Source organism: Chelon labrosus (genome assembly GCF_963514085.1).
Source record: "Chelon labrosus genome assembly, chromosome: 11".
NCBI classification, from domain to species: domain Eukaryota; kingdom Metazoa; phylum Chordata; class Actinopteri; order Mugiliformes; family Mugilidae; genus Chelon; species Chelon labrosus.
In genome coordinates this window covers 17,484,742-17,504,791 of record NC_140344.1, presented here as the reverse complement: position 1 = coordinate 17,504,791, position 20,050 = coordinate 17,484,742, and the positions used below count along the sequence as shown (strand labels likewise).

The 20,050-nt window shown below is 41.2% G+C and overlaps 1 protein-coding gene across 1 annotated transcript; it reads left to right on the top strand.

Moving 5' to 3' along the window:
* The first annotated feature begins 12,216 nt into the window (after positions 1–12,216).
* On the top strand, positions 12,217–18,673 carry LOC311495566 (receptor-interacting serine/threonine-protein kinase 3-like). Its single transcript, XM_084555060.1, has 12 exons — positions 12,217–12,453; positions 14,024–14,215; positions 14,323–14,656; positions 14,740–14,888; positions 14,986–15,035; positions 16,374–16,529; positions 16,678–16,760; positions 16,885–16,951; positions 17,056–17,105; positions 17,245–17,290; positions 17,386–17,628; positions 17,712–18,673. The coding sequence occupies exons 2-12, from the start codon at positions 14,067–14,069 to the stop codon at positions 17,717–17,719; spliced, it is 1,335 nt and encodes a 444-aa protein (XP_084411186.1). The 5' UTR covers positions 12,217–12,453; positions 14,024–14,066; the 3' UTR covers positions 17,720–18,673.
* The last annotated feature ends 1,377 nt before the right edge of the window (positions 18,674–20,050 follow it).

Here is a 20,050-nt window from a genome sequence, read left to right as displayed (position 1 = left end):
AATTGAATTTATGTCCAAATGAGAAAATTAGATGGAAAACCTGTATACTGTGGGTGCATGAACACTAAACTCCTCGTCAGTTCTGTAAATGATTGGATCTTTCCTCCCTCAGCAGCTGCTGCTTAGATGACCCTTCGGTACGTGCGTGGAACTTGACACATGATTGCTGGAGTAAAGCTGCTCAGTGGTCAGTGAGCGAGAGTTGTGTGGGCTGGACATATTCTCCGTGTGTGTGTGTGTGTGTGTGAGAGAGAGAGAGAGAGAGAGAGAGAGAGAGAGAGAGAGAGAGAGAGAGAGAAATTGGGCCAGTTTTTATTTCAAGAAACCTCACAAACAAATTGAAGTAGCAAAAACAGACATGGAGGCTGTGATTTATGTAGATTGGTTATAAGATTTCACATCCACAAAAATGCACACAGACCATGCTTAGAAGTACTGAGAACATGGGCTGCTAGCTGCTGTGTCTGCAGGGTAATATATTATGCATTACAGGGGGAATTAGTGTGGCTGAGGTCTTGTAATGCTTAAAATCAGCAGCTCTGATATCAGTCACATTAGCCCGTCTGCCTATCAGTGTCAGTCTTGACTGTAGTAAGCTTACAAAAGACTTCATAGTCTGTGTTCGTGTGTGTGTGTGTGTGAGTGAGAGAGAGACTCATGGGCAGATGACATTTACAGTAGCATGCTGTGAAGGAGCACTCACTATTGACCTATGCTGCTCCCTGACCTGCTGATACCTGCAGGGTTTGCACGCTGTAACAACTGTTCACAGAATAAAAATGCTTTATACTCCCCTTGCGACCTCCAAGTATCCCTTGCAAAATGCATGGTGCACCTTTAAAAGCACAAACGAGCATCGTTTCTTATTGAGGCTTTTTAGGACTTCATTTGGATCTTATTCGAAAGTCTTCATCTCCCTCTAGAGGCAGACAAGAGAAGCTACAACAAACAATTTCCTGCATGTGTCTCTCCCATTTCCTCCAGCTGCCCTTATCTGTTGCGAATAATCTGTAAATCTGCTCCGCTATCATGTTCCAGACCAAAAACCGTCATTCCATATGCCGCCACCTTTACTGAATGAACACTAAAAAACAAATGTCCAATTCTTTGTGTAACAATGATAAAACAAATGGCATTATGGTGTTAATTATAATTTAAGGGGCCACATACAAGACACTGATAACACTAACAGAATCTAGTGTAATTGACTGTCAAAACGAACCCACAGGGATTCTGCTAGTTTTTACAGTCACTGGGCTTCCATGTTTTGCAGCTATAGACTCATTAACAGTGTCCTTTATTAATATTTTAATATATAACATTTGCTCCTCACTGGGGTAAATGCTAAAGTGAAAACCTTAGCTTCACTGCAGCAAATGCTAAAGTGAAAATAACACTACAAAAATAGTAGTAATCCTACTTTTACGTTCAGTGAATAACCATGACTCAGTGGATGAGTCCAAGTTAGCATGAGAGTAAAGGGGTAGAGGACAAACCATCCATATGCACATAAACCCAACTTATTTTATTGCTTTATCCATTAAAGTTGTAATGGTCCCTATTATTCTGTAATTTGTATTTATGTTTCATTGTCATGCCTAATGCTTTGTTGTTTTTTATCCTAGAGCTATATATTTGATTTGAATTTTTCAAAGTGCCCCATGGTGAGACGGTCGCTGGACTTTGTGTGACAGTGAAAAGACTGAACAGAAAAGTCACCACAAAGTCAGTCTCTGGGCAGAGATAACTCAGGTCCCTCCTTGTAAATGGCTGGTGTAATCTTATTATGATGGCATATTTAAGTGCAAGAGTTTCTCCATTTGTACCACACACTGACATATTTTGGGCATGTTGTTTCCTGTTGCAGACAGGAAGTTGGTGGTTGCCCACACTTCTCTAATTTCACTGTGCCCCCAGGTAGTTAGGCCTCATGGTATTGTTCAACCATTTGAACTCCTCCATAAGTCATATGTTCATCAGGCCTACGATTGCAAAGGGCAGTTCCAAAAAGCACATTAGAAAGTAAACAAACAAAAAATATATTACGTAGGTGGTTCCCATAAGTAACATTTGGAATCAGGTGAAGACACAAAATATATCAAACCATTCATGTGCACCCATACAACTAAATAGTCTATTCTCTTAGTTTCATAAATCGTCTCCTCACAGATTTGTGTGTGTGCTGTAAATTTGTTTGCCTTTAGAATTAAAATTCTAATTTTGTTATGGCTCTAATCCTGATGGTTCGTTAAATCCTGGGGAAAGAGAGGATGAAGGGTGAAGGATTAAAACAAATTTCTTCTCTCTACATTTTATTCTAATCATTAAATTCGGGTGACTGTTCTCATCCCCGTTCTTACTTTTAGTTTAAGAAAAATGTAATCGGTAAAACTTGTAATAATGAGCATGTGCGGAGGGATTCACCTGTCACGTTTTCTCTCCACGCTTGTCCTGTAAGTGCTGCTAACAAGACAGCTCTTCATTATGACAAGGACATGTTCTCGGTTAACTCACTCCATATGGAAGACAATCAGCCCCACTGGGACATGTGTCAACCAGAGTGTGAAATGTCAGCTGCACACTCTCTGACACACAAAAAACGTCCACACCCGCATACAGTCACAACCACAGACATACACACAAAGGGAGAGAACGCGAACTTGGAATCAAATAGAGATTGGTCTTTTTACTCAGACATCTGCTTGGTCCCAGAGACAGATGGTGAGCCAATCAGGCCGCCTGGTGCCCCTGCTCCTCCCCGCCTCTCATGCCACCCTGCTGTCCCGCCCCTAAACCTGCACCCTGGCACACATGACAGGTTGCACCTTGCAAATGTGACACCGCCATTGCCCCGGAAAATTATTTATGTATTCGTTACATTAAAAGCGGCATGCAGCTGATATGCACAAAATCAAAAATTTGAATCCGACCCATTTTACTTCTTCAGAGAGTGCACATCCTCCTCTGAAGGTCAAACGCAGCGCACCTACCCAGTGGCTTAGTTTAGCTCCTTCCATGATTGATTGAGGTGGAATACACTGAGCGTGGGGTGTTTTGATGCTCCAACGCCAAACAGAAACCCCTCATTTATCTACCCTGAAAGGTTTATTTCTACAGCAGCTTGACCTTCTGAAGGGGACAGCCATCAGATAAATGTCAGATGTGGGCTTCGCTGAGGACAATATCCTGCAAGCTAGCTGAAAAATGAGATTCTCTTGAAGCTGTTGCAAGAATTTCATCTAAGCATTTTGTTTAGCTTGGCCGACTGCATCATATAGTAGGTCATGTGCGAGTGTGACGGGAATGTGTGCGTTTGTGTCTGTGTGGGCGACAATGAACAAAAGTTGCAGTTCTTTCTTGTGGTGTGCTGCAATCAATGAAGTGGTTAGTGTCTTACAGTGAATGCAAATGCACATCTCAGCCCTCATTTATGCACACACTACAAGAATAATTTGCATGCTTTGTTTCATCTGAATAGTTTCATTGAAATTCACCTGCAGAGGTAGCCAGAACAGACATGGAGAGCTTTTTACTAAACATCAGGGTAAAAGGCAGAGAGACAAAGCGCAGGGAAGCACTTGCAGACTGTGACGAGCATCTGCCAGGGTGCACATGCTGGTGCTCGTTAATGGCAGCTTCATTAACCCCTTCCTCGTACACAATCTGAGCTCAGCGGATGACCTGGCTCACAGTCGTTCGGCTATTAGACTCAGAGGGAACGCTGTCACACTTCACTGAGAGGCTGCAGCACGCATTAACATGCAGGAGGGGATGCAGCGCGCACAAACACCACACTGCAAACACTTAACACCTGGGGCCGTCTGCTGGCTACACACAAATGACCACAGCTAAGCCAATACACACTCTAGCGAAGTCAATTATAACTGAGGCGCCTTCGCCTCTGCGGCTCATCGATAGTCCTTAAACAGGCTGCAGCCTACATAGCGAAGAAGATTTAATGGCATGCTTTAGTCTCCCAAACACAAACACACCCAGCAACCCTTATACATTTATTCATGATTTGAATCATTTCCCCCTTCTTGCGTTTCACCTTACTTATTCTCCTTTTCTGCCAAATACATTTCCTCCTCATCACTCTTAAAAAAAGTTAAATTCTCATCTTTAAACAAAAATAAAAAAAAAAAGAAAAGTAAATCTATAATTATCTGATTTCACAAAGATTATATCCAAATCCAAAAAAGCTGAGGCGGAATTTCTTGGTGATGCTCCGTGTGATCTTAGACCAGACCAATCAATACTGTGATCATGGACAATTTCAAAGCTGACCGGCAGGAAATCAAAGCACCGATCAATATCAAACCTTAGCTGTGTACGTACACGGCTTTGTGGACTCAGCGAAGGGGTTTTACATTCAACCTTGAAGAAATAACACCCAATTAACAACATAAACCTGCCTCGATCAATGCTTTTCTAGCAACGTTAAATCAAATGACTGTAGTGGAAGTTGTTTGCAGTGTTGGTTTAATTTGTTAGTTTTAGCTTTGTCTTATGGTATGTTACGACTACGGCTGAAAAAGCAACTGGCTGCAAGTAATTCTCAATGGGAACTTGCAATATGAAGCTACAAATTGATGCCCGACCACAGAGCAGATCAAACGTACGCCAGCCTATACAATCTCTCTCCCTCCAGAATTGCATGTTCTACTTTATTTCTATGCAGTCAGTGGCTCTGTCCTAAAAATAGAAGAAAAATCATTTTATTCTTGATATTAGCCATTTATTCTTAAGAGTTATCTAAGCCCACACTTTTTCTTTTAACATTAACATAATGAGCCCAGCAGAGGGAGGTAGCCTTTGTTACAGACTCAGGCGATTGAGCAACACTTTAACTCAGCTGTCCACGTGCAATCATTTTGTGACTTTGTCGCTTGTAATGTTTCTTAAATAAACAATAATGTGAACATAGCCTCATCTTTCATTTTTTGACTATTGAAAGAGAGCCTCCTACCTGTCTAGCATCTAATTACAGCCTATGTTTGCTACACACTAATGTTAGCTGCTAAAACCAAGTCAGCTAAAGGCTAAGGCTGCCTTCAAATGGAGTTGTGTTTACTGTGTTTGAGAGAAATGTCCATAAGAACGACCGTCTCTTGTGGTATTCTCAACCTCATAACTGGAAGTTTTCGAAAAGGTCGGAGTCCAAGAGTTGTGATGATGTGTTTGCTGGCGTGTTTTTGCCAGCCACCAACGTCAAAAGTAAATGGTAAGTTGATATTTTGTAGTTTATTTGTATAGATGTTTATTTTGTAGCTTTTATAATATGTGAGAGCAGAATACAAAGGCCTGATCATTTTATTATGCCTTTACATATCCTACATTAAGTTACCAAGCTGTTAGCATGCTAACTGTTAACCTCGGTGGTTGCGTCTGGACGGCAACAGTTGCCTAGCAAAGGTCTTCTCGTGATTTGAGTATTTCCTGTACATGGTTTCCCATGATGTAACCAAAAGTTCACGACTTCCGTTTGAAGGCAGCATTACAGGAGACGCACATAGCTCTTCACGTCTTAAGAACGAGCTAGCGCTATTGCAGCAACAAGCACTTTTGTCAGAAGTCAGAGGAGACGAAACCACAAGGATAATATTGTTCTTACGCTGCTTCATTTTTTTCCTCCCGTTAACCACATTAGCTACAACTTGTGATGTGTTAATGTGGAGCCTCTGACGCAGAAGTTCGTAGTATTACTTGAAAAACAGGACAGATTTTGTCCTGTGAGCATGGAAACCCAACTAGATTTGTTTCCTGAAGGATGAGCTTTGAGGCTTGTTTGATTTGGCATGAGGTTTGTTTGTGGCAGTGTGAGACAGAGAATGAATTTTATGCATGAGAAGAAGAAACAAAATCAGTGTATTCAACTTTCACATCTGGGAAACAAATAATTGGGCTTGCTGTTTTTTTTATTTCTTGACAGTTTGAAATACAGATGGACCATAATTTAAAGCAAATTCTGCAGTGTTTGTCTTCAAATATTGTGTTACACACACACACAGCAACAAAAAGAACACATGCCGTGATGGGTGTAAAAGGTTTTCTGTCTGATGTAAAATAAAAGTGTTTGTCTCCCATTGCAGCAACTCCACAGCTTCAGTTAGCTGACATCAGCAGTACCGGCAGTCCTAACATCACTCAGGCATGACCGTACTGCGGGCGGACTGCAGCTTTAGGGAAATGATAAACTGTGAAATGATTATTTATATCGTTAAACAGAAAACAGCACCGTACAAACGAGCAAAGCTAAATTGCTGCAAAGTGTGCAGCTGAAAGGGAAGAACATAAAGTCCAGAGGAAGTGAGGCTTAAAAAAAAGGATTGCAGTAATAAAATGACATCTGTGCCTGGAGTTCTCTTTCATGCTAATCACCCATAAGAGGTAGAAATCTACGCAGGATATTAATTTGTTCAGCAGGAGAAGCTTGAGATTACTTTCATCTCTGGCAGTAATATGAATGTGTGTGCGTCAATGTGAAAGGTGTCAATGGCATGCACTTCCCCAATAACCAAAAGTACACAACACTCTTCCTACAACGACATAAAAAGACACACAAATGCTATCTGCCTCCCCCCCTCTGCCATTGTTACAGGACAGTAATCAATTATCTCAGTATGATGTCATTCTGCTAACCCTCCCCCATACCAGCCCTCCTCCATTTGTACACTAGCTGCTCTGTTGCTGTGTGCATCAGATCAAAAAACGGAAAAAACATTCTCCTTCTGGGAAATCATAACAACACGCGTTTCAGGGATATGCAATATTTCTTTATGTATTGAAACAACCAGTTAATGCACATTGCAGTTCCATGTATATATACACACACACACACACTCTCAGTGCATCACATCATAGAGCAGTGATTCGATTAGTGCTGAATGAATCCTCTGGCTTGATCACACTGAGTCATCTGGTCTCCATCCTCAGTGACAGGATAATTGAATGAGGGACAGTAATGAAGAGACATGGACGCCAACATGAAGGGCAACATGAGGTCTTTGCTTGGATGGACATGCCCCGCTTTCTGTACAGGTACAGAACCCAAGGAAATAGGAATTCTGATAACACCTCCATTATGAGGTCATGAACATGACTTCACATGACTCGTGACCTCACAAAGTGCACGGCATGAACAAAGTGCCATGAACTGCTTTTCACTGTATCAGTGAAGAACAGGGATGCTGTGAGCTGCTGTTTCCATCACTGTACGCGGAGCAAACCCCTCCAGCCTTATGAAGATAATCCACTTAGCTTCTGTGTGTGTCAAGATACCAATTTACCCTGGTTTCTGTCTGCTGGGTTTGCGAGGCCCAGTGTAACAGATAGCAAAATGCATATTGATCAGCTGCCATGCAGAAAAAGACGACCACTCTGTAAAGAGATCTGCAAAATTAAAAGAGATGAGGCACAGCAGAACACAGAGACAAACTGTGTACCCATTTTTCCCCAGCCTCGTGCGCTTCTTTAATTAAAAATCCATGTGACACTTTATGAGCATGTGCTGATTGTGTGATTGATCCTGGATTAGCACAAAAAAAATGGAGCCTGCGAGATGTTGTAGGATTTAGTCTGTAGTCATTGCTGTTATTTACCCCCTATGCTCATTAAAGGCACAGATTTAAAGCACCTCTTAAACCCCCCTTTGCCATTTAATTTGGCTTCGTTTGGCATTTAATTCTGTACTTCTCCGTCTTAGTGATGGCTAAGAGGCGCGCTTCTCTGAGCTGTTAAGATGAGAGCTAATCAGCTCAGTGATGAACAACGTGGGGGCAAAGAATAGTGCTGCTCCAGTTCTCATTTAAAGCAGAAACGGCTGCAATCACGGGTGAACACATTAGCTCGAACTGCAAAAAGAAAAGTCTAATCATATAAGTCTGGGATCAAAACAGGAGGCACTCTTGTGCGGCGGTGGCTCATTCGCATTTAGGCGAAGGATGAAGCCCGGAGATGTGTCAAATCTCTGTTACTGAGATCTCAGCAGGAAAAGGCAGGTGAAGTGATAGCATCCAGTTTGGGATCTGTACTTGGATCAGATGGCGGCATGTCTGCAAAGTGTCTTGGCTGGAGTCAGACTTGTTATTGATCTCTTCATCCTCCCCTAAAACCCAATCTCATTGGAAGGAGAGAGATGCTCTGTTTATTCGTGGATGGATACAGCTGGCCAAAATACCCCATTTTTTAAATTACGTACAGTAACAGTATCTATCTATCTATCGATCTATCTATCTATCTATCTATCTATCTGTCTATCTATCTGTAATCTGTTTTGCTGTCAGTGCTAATTATTTTAAGGAGCGTCTGTAATTACTTGAGGAGATAATCACTCATTCACCTGAAATATTAATACAAGCAGAAGCAGGAAGCATGATCAATATTAATCTTGGTGAACACACAAACACTTGCGAACACACACACACACACTGCTAAACCCCCATTAATAATTAAGATGGGTTCAAGCTAACATGTCAGCGTGAATGCAAATGCCATGGATTTTGTGGGCAAATCACTGAGCTCTGAAATTAGCAGTCCAATGCCAGCCTTGTTCGGCATGAATCTTTAAGGAAATTTCACAAGAGGGTGGATGTAAAACATGGTACTCCGTAGCTTATTTACGAGGAAAACGCAAGTGAATGTTAAAATAGCAAGCGGTGTCCTTAAATATTGAAGTGCGTTGCTTGTTGTTGCCGGCCTGAATGGTGACGGAATTGTAGATGTGGAGCATGAATCATGAACGGAATAGCAACTGTGAAACTGGGGTGACAGCAAGATCACTTGTACAGAAACACCTTCCATGCTAATGCTAACATATGGAGTAAGAGTGTAAAATGAGACTGAGCCCATTCATGTGCCAAAATATATCCTATTTTGGAGGGAATAATCTTAAACTGGTAATACTTGTTGTAGTGTGTCACTTCCTCTGGCACTAAAAGCTGATTTTCACTTTCTCCTTTTCCTTTCCTTTTCTGTCCCTGCCCTCAAACCTCACATTTTCTTTTTGTTTTTTTTTTGCTCCATTTGCCCTGTCCATCATCTTTTGCGTTTTTCTCCTTGCCCTGTTCCTTTTACTGCTGCCTTCCCCCTAAGTGGACTGCATGGCCCATCGCCATAGTAACAGACAGCCATGACAGGTGGAGATAGCAGGTAGTGCGGCGATGCATGACTCCCCCTGGGACTGCAGAATGCCAACACTATAGAATGGAAATGAGCAGAATGCGCTCTTTTATACGGTCACCCTACGTATAGGGTCTACATTCGGTCCGTTGGAGGTTATCACAAGATATGGGTTTGTGCCTTATCTGGATTCTACACATGCAGCAAAGCCTCTCTGCCATTGTTTCACCGCTTAGCTGGACAGAGAGGACAGTGGAGTGTTGTGTGTTTCTATTTCATCACTCTCTATGGCCAGATCTGAACCATGACACGCTAAGCCAATCTGTTTCATGTCAATAAAGGACTGGATTCAGTACTAACAAGATGTCATGGGTCCCAAGATCCCATGTCATGGGTTGCGGCAAAAAATTGTTCTTTTTATCATGTGCAGTTTATGTGATTCAGTCTTGGATGTGGGAAATTATCCCCTGCTGACCTTGCTCAACACAGAAATCACATCCCTTAAGCAACTTATTTATCAGCACTGCAGGAACAGGACACTTTGCGCACAAGCCACTATCATAAGATACATGTGACATGTGTGTGTCCACCAGGCACAGACACCATAAGCACCACCGCACCCTTATGTCTGCAATAGTCCACGGGGAGTTTCTCCCACACTTGGCCGCTGCAATAACACGTGAACGGTGAAAGCTGGAGTTTTCTTACTAACTGTTCAGTAATAAAAAAGTACGTTCTGACTGTTTCTAGTTATCAGATAATATTCAGGCTTGCTGGTTGTAGTAAAGGGGAGGAGCAAACGAGCAACATCACTTTTAATGAGATGACAGCTCACCCCCTGCTTTAGCGGCTGCACGGGCATTAGCCATGAGGAGAGAGTAATGAGAGAAAGGCGCCGCAGAGAAGCACAAAGACAAAACGTAGACAGTGCCAGCAATCCTATACCCTTCTGGGACTCACCATGAGCAAACAAACGGCCGACTCTGGGATGAGTTGTACCGCCATTATGGGAGCCTCCTATAGATTCTCGGTGAAAAGGGGAACGTTGTCAGTTTCCTGGATGGACCCTCTTCGTCGTCCTCTTCCCACTCCGGAAACAAGCTCGTCCTTGTCCTGGTGAATACTTGAAGACCTTTGACTTGTCTTCCCACTCTGTGTCCTTATAATCACCCCCGTCTGTCTCTCAATCAGTGCTGCAGACAGTCTCTGGTCTTTAATTGTATTTCCACAGTCTCTGGAGTGCTTGTAACTCGCCAGTCTCTCTGCGACTCTTCAGTCTGTGCAAAAAGCAATCCTCCTTCCTCTAGTTCTTTGATCTGAGAGCATCCCCCCCCCACTCCCCCTTTCACTTTTAAAACACTCCCTGCAGACCCCACGCCCACCACCCCCAAACCCTTGTGACTCGGTTGCCTCTTGCTAAATGCCCCCCTCCCTCTGTTGTTGCCTTCTGCCTCTCTCTTCCAGTCTACTACTGTAGCTTGACAACACAAAGCACATCCAGGGATGCACGTGGGTCTTCAGTCTCACTGCTTTCTCCCGAGGCTGTCTCGTGGCTACTCCAGAGGATATAACCCGCAGCAGGGATGCCCCCCAGTCTGGAGCACTCTTCCACTACAGCGGAAAGATAGACGCTCACCTCAGCTCCCCACTCAGAGATCCAGCGCAGAGAGCTCTCCTTTACATTAATCCCCAGCTTCATAGATCATCAACATGAGACAAGGTCAAAGAGAGAAGCAAAAAAAAAAGAAAAGAAGAAGACAGACTGTGACAGACAGTTTCAGCGGGATAGAGGATAAAGAAAACGGCAGCAAGGAGGAGAGGGATGCCGCATGGAGAGCAGCCACTGGTGAGAGAGGTCCACACCGTGGTGAGCGTAAATGAAGGTGGAGAAGAGGGAGGGGAGAGGGGAATGGAAATGCAGAGAGCAGGAGCAGACCGCGCCTATCGATGCCAGCTGAAACAGCAAGGCAGCATGGGATGTGAGCGAATACTCCTCAGTTGGCTTAATGAAAGCTGTTTATACGATGTGCAAGAGTGAACATAAGATTTAAATCCACAGTATTATGTCTGACACAGAACAATGCCTTTGCTTTGGGTTTTTTTATTACTATTTTTGTGTTTAGCCTGAATGATTTGCATTGGAAATAGTTATTATTTTACATGGCTTTTGTTTTTTTTTTGGTTTTTTTGTGTGCATTAAACAGCATGTAATGCAGCGATAAAGAGTCAGAAATCGTGCAATTGACCGCTGAGCTTTAAATATTAAGATCATGTATTAATCGGCGTCTAGTGTGAATAATTGTGTGTGTGTTTGTGGGTGTCAGCTGTGGACAATAAAAGTTAACTTACAATATTTTTTTTCAGTTTTCTTTTTCGTTATACTTTTTGCATGCCCTTTAACAAACTTGTCTAAAAGCAACTGTGGTACGACTTGCCTTTGCACATCAGACAGGTCAACTCACTTCTTGTTTTTGAATCCTCTGTTAAAACACATTTTTTTCTCTTTGGCTTTGACTCAGTTTGAGATTTTATTTCTAATTCTTTTATGTGTTTCACCTGCTCTCATGTCTGTGTGCAGCACCTCAGCCAACTGTGTTACTTTTAAAGTGCTTTATAAACAAAGGTTGAGTTAAGTTGTTTCATTGCCTCGTGTTTAATCACTCATTTATATCAAGGCACACGTTCACCAACAGCTATGCTTACTTACTAGATTACACACAGAAAAAATTCTTGATTGCATACATAGACCAGAAATTTGGGACCTGCGCAATTCTGTTTTTATTTTCTTACCACATCTACCAATTCAAAGAATGCTTGTGGGGAAAAAAAAAAAAATCCTAACTTCCTCTCGCTGGACAAGCTTGCTACAACTTCAGGAAGTAGAGAACAGGAAGTAAAGAAATGGATTACAGCCATATTAAGAATAGTAACAAAAAAGGAGGGAATTCATGATCACTAAATTTGACTCAATTGTATATTTCGAGCTGTAACAAGCCTTTAAACATTACTGTTATTTTCTTTGCAGAGAACAGCAGTTAGGGTTTTGGGGTAAACACATTTTAATTAAGTTTTTCTTCAATTGAATGTGTTATTTCACAACCAAATAACAAATTATTTTTGTTCTCCCACCGGAAAGGTTGGCCCTATACTAGCTTTCAGTACCTCCTCTTCATTCAGTCTGTGCTTTTTAGTTTCACTTCTGTTTTAGCTCCACCCCCTCAACGGTTCCAAGCTGCTCAGGGAGCAGTACCAGGAAACGTTTAACCACTTTCCACAGCTTTGTTCTAAACAAAGTCTTTGAATCTCCGGTAGACAAACTTGAGGAAATATACGGTGAGTAGGAGTAATTTTTTTATTTTTGTAAACAGAATTAGAAGAGGTCAATAATATTACTGGAAAATATGTGCCAGTGTCTCTGCAAGTTAAACTTGCTGGTGCTCTCGTGCCTACAAAGCAATGGTGCAAGTGTGAGCAGCAGTTACCAGGGGTGGAGCAGCAATTTTAAAAGTGTGTGTGTGTGGGGGGTTCTAGGGGTAGTACATGAGCACTGCAACCACCTTTGGCCCCTGTTTCAGTCTCCAAAACTAATACAATGCATTTCTAGATTTTCTTCATGAGGATATGCAAATAATTTTGTATATAATATATAGCACAACACTATATAACTCAAGATATTCAAAACAATCACATACCATGGTATTAAGCAATTCATTTATGTTTTATTAGGAATAAGTGTGAGTGACAAGAACACTGTGTTCCCTCCCTCTCCTCTCATGTTCTCCCTTTTTTCTTCTCTTATGTTCTCTCTCTCTTCTCTCCTGTTCTCTCCCTCATCTTCTCCATTCTCTCCTTTGTCCTGACTCCTGGACTTGATTTTGTTGAGGAAATATTAATTTCTTTTGTTGTTCTTTTATCTGCTTTTTATTAATTATTTCACATATATTTTGTTGTTCTAATCTGTTTTAACTAATCTTTCATCCTAGCCTTTATCGTACTCTATATTATTATTGTATTCCTCTTATTATTTAAGATTTTAATAGTTTTATTGCATTTTATTGTCTTCATTTCTATTTTCTGGTTTCTGAGAGCAGTAAAAGGGATGAGTTGATGTGGGGGATTTTCTTCATTGAAAAGAAAGTTTTAAGCTCCAACAAATAGCTTTAAGTTACATAAATGAACACCTACATGGCATTAATGCAAGAATATGTACTACTATAAAGTTGAATTAGTGCATTTATGGATTGACAGCTTTCTGTTTCCCTCCTGTCACCTAATTACATGACAGCTTGAGTGGAAAAATAAGTTAATCTTCTGCTGATTTTCCCTTTTTGACATTCCTAACAAAAAGAATAATGATAATGTTGAATAATATCAAAATCAGTGGATGGCTCTAGAAAACTGTCAGTTACCATTAACTTTACTAGGCTTGCATAACTTTGTTTGCCACCTGGCTTGCTTAATATTAGCTGACATGCCAAAAAGCAAGACGTAGTTTAGTTATTTACAGAGAAAATTCTACATTATTAACTTGTTAAATTACCGTTTCATTCTTCTGCTCTGTTCGCTATCTGCAGCAGTGATTGACGTGTTAGCATGTTACTGTTTACTTTCCCGGGCGGCCGGGACTAGTGGGCTTGGTCAAATGGCTGTGATTGGCTGGCTGGATGTCAATCAATCTAACTTGACCAATGGGTTTTCATGTCTGAGGTGCGCTCCATTTCAGTACGCTGGTACACTGCCATTGCGGGCAAACGGTTTAATACATTAGGAAAAAGTCTGTGGGGGGGATGAAATGACCTTGTTGAAAAAGTGGGGGTGTATAAATGTATTTACAAGCAGTCACTTAACAGCACCAGTTATGTTTCCCTTTTTTAAAGAATCTCACCTCCTGTCATCTGATTAGATTTAACAGAGTTTGCAGGTTTTCTACCTGAGTTCAGCAGCAGATGGCGCTGCTGAGCCTTGAGCCGGTTTCTGATGAAAGCCTGGAGAAGAGGGAGCGCATTGGCTCTGGGGGATTTGGAGATGTCTACAAGGCCAGACACAAGGACTGGGGCTTTGACGTGGCCCTTAAGTTAATTCGTCAGCCTGATGGGTAAATTCTTTTGGAAACTATTTTTTTTATTTTTTATTCTTTATTCATACGTATCCAAACATGTTAAGTAGTCCCTCTGCCTCTTGCTTTTTCTGTTCTCCTTTCAGCGGTCAGTTATCTCATTCCAGCCTCTTCATGCACCATGAGAACGCGCTGAGTGACGAGGCTAACCACATGGACAAAGCTTCTTGTCAGTTTGTGCTCAAGGTTTATGGAATTTATCAGGCATCAGGAATGACACGGGGAATAGTTATGGAGTTTATGGAAAGGGGATCTATTCAGACCCTGCAGACAGATTTATCTGGCCCTCCTCCTTGGCCACTGGCCTTCCGCCTGGCACATCAAGTGGCTCTTGGAATGAACTTCCTCCATTCAAAGAACCTTTTGCACCATGACCTAAAGCCAAGCAATGTGCTGCTGAATGATGATCTCCATGCCAAGGTAAAGTGCTCCGCCATAACTCTTTACTTTATATTAAATGTAAAATTAAATGTCATTTATTGATTGTCTTTCATTTTATCTAGCTGGCAGACTTTGGTCTGTCCCGGGTTTCCACTAGTGCTTTGATACGCACTGGAGAAACGACTGGAGTGCGTGGAGGCTCGTATAAGTACATGCCTCCTGAGGCTTTTTCACTATCGTATAAACCTGTTCGTGCTTTCGACATATACAGGTAAACATTAAAAGAAAACTAAATAGTTAAAATGTATTGTATATGAAGATGTAATCTAAGAAAAATAAATAATTTTCCTTCTTTCTGTCTTGATCAGCTATGGTATCCTTCTGTGGTCTATTCTCACTGGTAAAGAGCCATATCCAGGTACATTTAATGGATGTTACTGTCATTTCATTTTCTTTGTCTGTGTCTTTAGCCTTTTATGTAATGAAGTTGCATCCTACTATCTATCTTTTTCTTTCTTTCTCTCATAATGTGTTACAACTACACTAAGAACCATGTATAAAACTATATGCCCATTTCAGACACGCACACACACTTGACCCTCGGGAAGTCAGTATTTTTAGACCCCTCAGTATACTTCCTGCTGTCTCAAAAGTGATTGAAAAGGTGGTAGCTGAACAATTGCAAGCCCACCTAAATTCCCAAAACTTGTTACATCCTATGCAGTTTGGTTTTAGAACAAATCATTCAACTGAAACAGCATGTTGTTACTTTACTGAAGTCATGAAGTCCAGTCTTGACAAGGGATGGGTGGTGGGCGCTGTATTTTTAGATCTGCTTCTCTCTAAGCTCATACAATTCAATCTATCCACAAATGTGTTAAACTGGTTTGAGTCTTATTTATCTGACCGCTCTCAATGTGTTCGGATAAAAGACAAAATATCGCCATTAGCGCTTAGCTTTAAAAAACACATTAAAAAGCTATGTCATATACACTGAAATACAGCCTAGCTAATTTTAGATTTATTAGAAACGCTTTAACAGTAGATGCATCTAAGACATACCTTAATACACTGTTCTTTTCATATCTCCACTACTGTATGCCAGTATGGTCACAGACAAATAAGACTGCTCTGAAACCAATTACATCTCAAACAAACTATCAAAATCTTAGACAAAAAAACACTCCAGTCTCATATCTGTGACATACTCCCTAAACACAATTTACTCAATTTTGTTAATTTAATAATGTACACAAATTTACGTCTGTTACACAAAATCTTTCATAATGCTGCACCTCCTCCATTGAGAAGATTTGTCCAGCCCTGTGCTGAAAAATGGGTAGAACTACCAGGTCCACCATAAGAGGGAAAGGGCACGCTACAATCAGCCTTCTCCTTTAAAGCAATAAAAACATGGAACACACTCTGAAATAATCTGAAAATTAGATTACCGTACCTTTTCATATGAGGTGTATTTAGGCACCCAATCTTGCCAACATTAACCTATCATAGTAACAGTTTCCTATCTTTCTCATCTTTTAATTTTTATCTTTGTATGTGTGTGTGTCTATATTTCTATCCTACCTGCCCTGGGACTGCAGATGGGAATTAGAAATTTGCTAAATCAGTGTATCTTCTCCTCTGTGATTAATGCATCTTGTACATGGTATCTGTAAGAAATACACTAAATAAACTAAACTAAACTTCTAACTACATGTTACTTCATGTCTTCATTGTGTTGCACATTGTATTTTAGACAAACCATATGAACTTGTGGAACTGAGGATCCCTAAAGGGGACAGACCTGACTGTAAAGATATTGATCCAACGAAGGCAGAGGGGTTGAAAGAGCTGGTTGACCTCATGAAGATGTGCTGGGACAGTGAACCGTCCATGAGGCCCACCTTTAAAAGTATGAGTTAACATTAAGACAATTTTCTGCTCTTTTTTATTTTCTTGAATAAAAAATAGTCTTGGAAGTTCTTTTCAATAGACTCTTACTTCACAAAAGCATACTATGTTTTTCTGTACTCTCTAAATTGTAACATGGTTTATTTCAGATTGCCTAGAGGTCACTGAGAATGTGCTCTCAAAGCACAAGAAGGGAATTCCTGACGCAATCCATCAAGTCTTGAAAATACTGGTACCACTCAAAGTTTAATTCCAGAAAATTAAACATTTCCATTTATTTATTACTTTTATTTTATAGGAAGAACTTATAACTTCCTTCTTTTGCTCACAGACACTATTTTCCCTCTCTGTTTTAGGACTCACCAACCACCAGTCAGAATTCTGACAAAAGTGCGTCATTCAGTTTAACTCCTCAGGCACAAGGTAGATTGTTCAGTGCTGGCCGTGGGTCAGGTTTGTTTATTCTTATACTCATATCTGACTTTCCACAATGAAACATCGTGTGGATATTTCTCTTTCTTTTTCAGAACAGTCAAATTCACACGATACTGTGGATCATAGACCATTTATGGTTCAGGTATGCTCTTTGTCCTTTGCCTCACCGGAAGTTGAAAATAAATTAAGTGACCTCATTCCCTTAAGTGTTACTGACAGAAATTAACAGTGCATTCTCGTTAGTTTATGTAATGTAATACTTTTCCATTTCTTTCCGGTAGAATCCTGTCAGTGAACCTGATAAAAATCTGACCGATGCAGATAAAGGTGTGTATGATTTCTATATCATACTGCACTGATTTCACACATCACAAACAAGCTTTTATAGATATGTGCTTTTATTCTTCTGCAATTACAAACAGCAACGTTCGTCGACAAGAACCAGGCAAGCTTAACACAAGACGTCTCAGAGGTACTGGCAATAGTAGAAGAGCTTGGAGACATGGTCCACAGTGAAACCTACGCAGTGATCAATGCTAAACCTACGAGCCAGGACAAAATGAGGGTGCTCTATCAAAGGACGTTTCGTTCAGGAGGGACAAGGGTCAAAGCAGCCTTCTATGACGTGCTTAAAAAACATCATCCTTATCTGGTGCAGAGTCTTGGTACGATGCCCTATTGATAAGGCAGTCAAACATGATTTAATCCTGTTATTCAAGTTTTTAATTTACTTTTCTTTTTCCCTCAGATGGCTAATTCCAAAGCAGCTGTAGCCTTCATGGAGTTTTTGCCCAGAATTGTTCTCCTCTGTACACCATCTGTTATAAAAAATTGAAGTGACACTGCCGGACTTTTATATATACAGTAAATGAGTGAATGAACATCCGTCACAGTCAAGAAGTTCACACAACGATGATCAGCGTCAGGTATTGCAGTATACCGGTTTTACGTCTGGAACTTTTTCACACTGATGCACCGGTACCAATACGTTTAGGGGACGTGCTTGGAAAGTTCCGTTCAGAATAAAGTTCAGAAAAAAATGTTGACAGCTCAGAGACAATGATCTAATATTTAGTCCCTTCTCTTCATTGACTGCCCTCCAACGAGGGCCACAGTGATGCTAATCAGCATTAGCAATCTAGCATCGTTTGTGCACTGATCTCAGGAAAGCAGCTTTTTGTTAAAACTAATGTGTCTTTGATCACCTTAAAACCTCAATTGCCAACGCTGAGATGTTGGTTGGCGCTTAATCAAAGTGGATGGTGAGTTAGCTTAGCTTCTGTTGCTCTTATCACACCGTCACACCATGTTTTGTGATGGCTCTCCACCTCCAAATGACATAATCATGTTTGTGTCATTGCACACACTGCCAGAAGAGGTAGACAAAATTTCTAGCTTATCAGAATATAGGTCTGGTAAAAATTTGTTGGGGGATATTTCAACGAATACAGAGCAAGAAATACCTCTGCACACATTTAGTTGGTTTCTACAAACAGCAGAAAGCAGAAAAGTAGTGTGATATTATGGGATTAAGGCATTTTCAACAAAATCTCCGAAGGCAGCCATTTCATTGTAAACTAAGATGACGTATTATATGTACTCTACTGTCAATCATGGCATGAGGTGCCAAATATTTGATTGGTCCTGCAGATCTTTGTAATATTTTTTTAACTACTACGTTATTAATAAAAAAAAAAAAATCACAAGTATTGTAACTTTTGTTGTCACTTATCCTCACTTTTTCTTCCCTTTTCAGTGCCGAATGTAACGTGTGTTGTGCGGGGGCTGTGTGCAAGTTTTTTACTGCTCATGTTGCGAAGGGGGGCATTGCATGTTTCCTCCAGTGGGTGGGAAAGAGACATACATAGAGAGGGAGAGAGACCGTGTAAGAGGCTTTTCTGGTTCAATCCCTCAGTAACTGTCACAAGCAGTCAGTCAGTCACCTGCAGATGATGGCGTCGAGGGCATCCCAGGCAACAAAATTACTCTCTAATGTTCAGGTCTGCTGGCCGCAACACGCTGAATAATGGTCCAAACAACGCTCTGACTTGAGAGGAAAAACAGAGAAAGAACTAGATCTGATTAATTCTAATCATAGATAGTATTTGTACCTGTTTTGTTAGACTACCTTCACAGAAAATAATCTGCACCACAAATATGTTGAATTTATTGATTTTAAAAGTTATGCCTATCTTCATACAGACACGTCTCTTCTCAAAAGGAGATGGAGTGAAGCATGCTGTGAAACATTATTCTGGGGTTTAACCTTTGTCTCACTGACAGCTCTGTCTCCTTGAGCGCTGCAAAAACACACACACCTTCACTCCTTTGTAATCCTCCAAGGGGAAAGTATATTCGAGTGTCATCTTGACCCACCCTTCCCTTCCTCAGTCCTACAGCCTCACTCCACCTTACACACCCACCCCACCCCATCCTGCATTAATGCTCCCAATCCTCTTTGTGGGAGAGTGACGTCTGCTACTGTCAGAAACAGAGTTAAGCTCAGCAGGCACCAGGAGAACGGAGTGGAGAGAAGCCCCGAGCCTTAGGGATAACCAAGCAGCGCTTCCATTGGGACGAATCTCTGCCACCAGAGCAAGACCTGACTCTCCTCCCTGGCGACCGCTCTTGCCTCCAGTTGGGTTGCACACAGGGAATTCTCAATTTGGTGTGCCAAGATGATTGCCTTCATCAACAGGTTGGCTGAAAACTTCATACTCCTGCCTGAGGGCCTTAATGCCCTCCAACGATGATTGCTGATTACCTGGAATACAAACTTTCCTGTCAGCAAACAACTTTACTTTAAGGATCTTTTGTTGCTGCCACGTATTTAAAAAAAAATCTGAGACACTTTCACCTTTTTTGTGCTGTTTAACTGCTGCTTAGGCAACAAAACTGTTTGCAACAAGGCTTCCTCCCATGTCAGGTGTGTCTGAAAGGTGTTTGTTTGAGCACTCACTCAAAACACTAGGTGTTTATGAGGGCTTATAACTGAACAACAAATTGAGTGTGTGTCTCTCTTGGGATCTGCTGAGGCTTCTGTTTACCTGAAGTGAAACAACACAGACGTGCTTGAAGAGTGTGTGT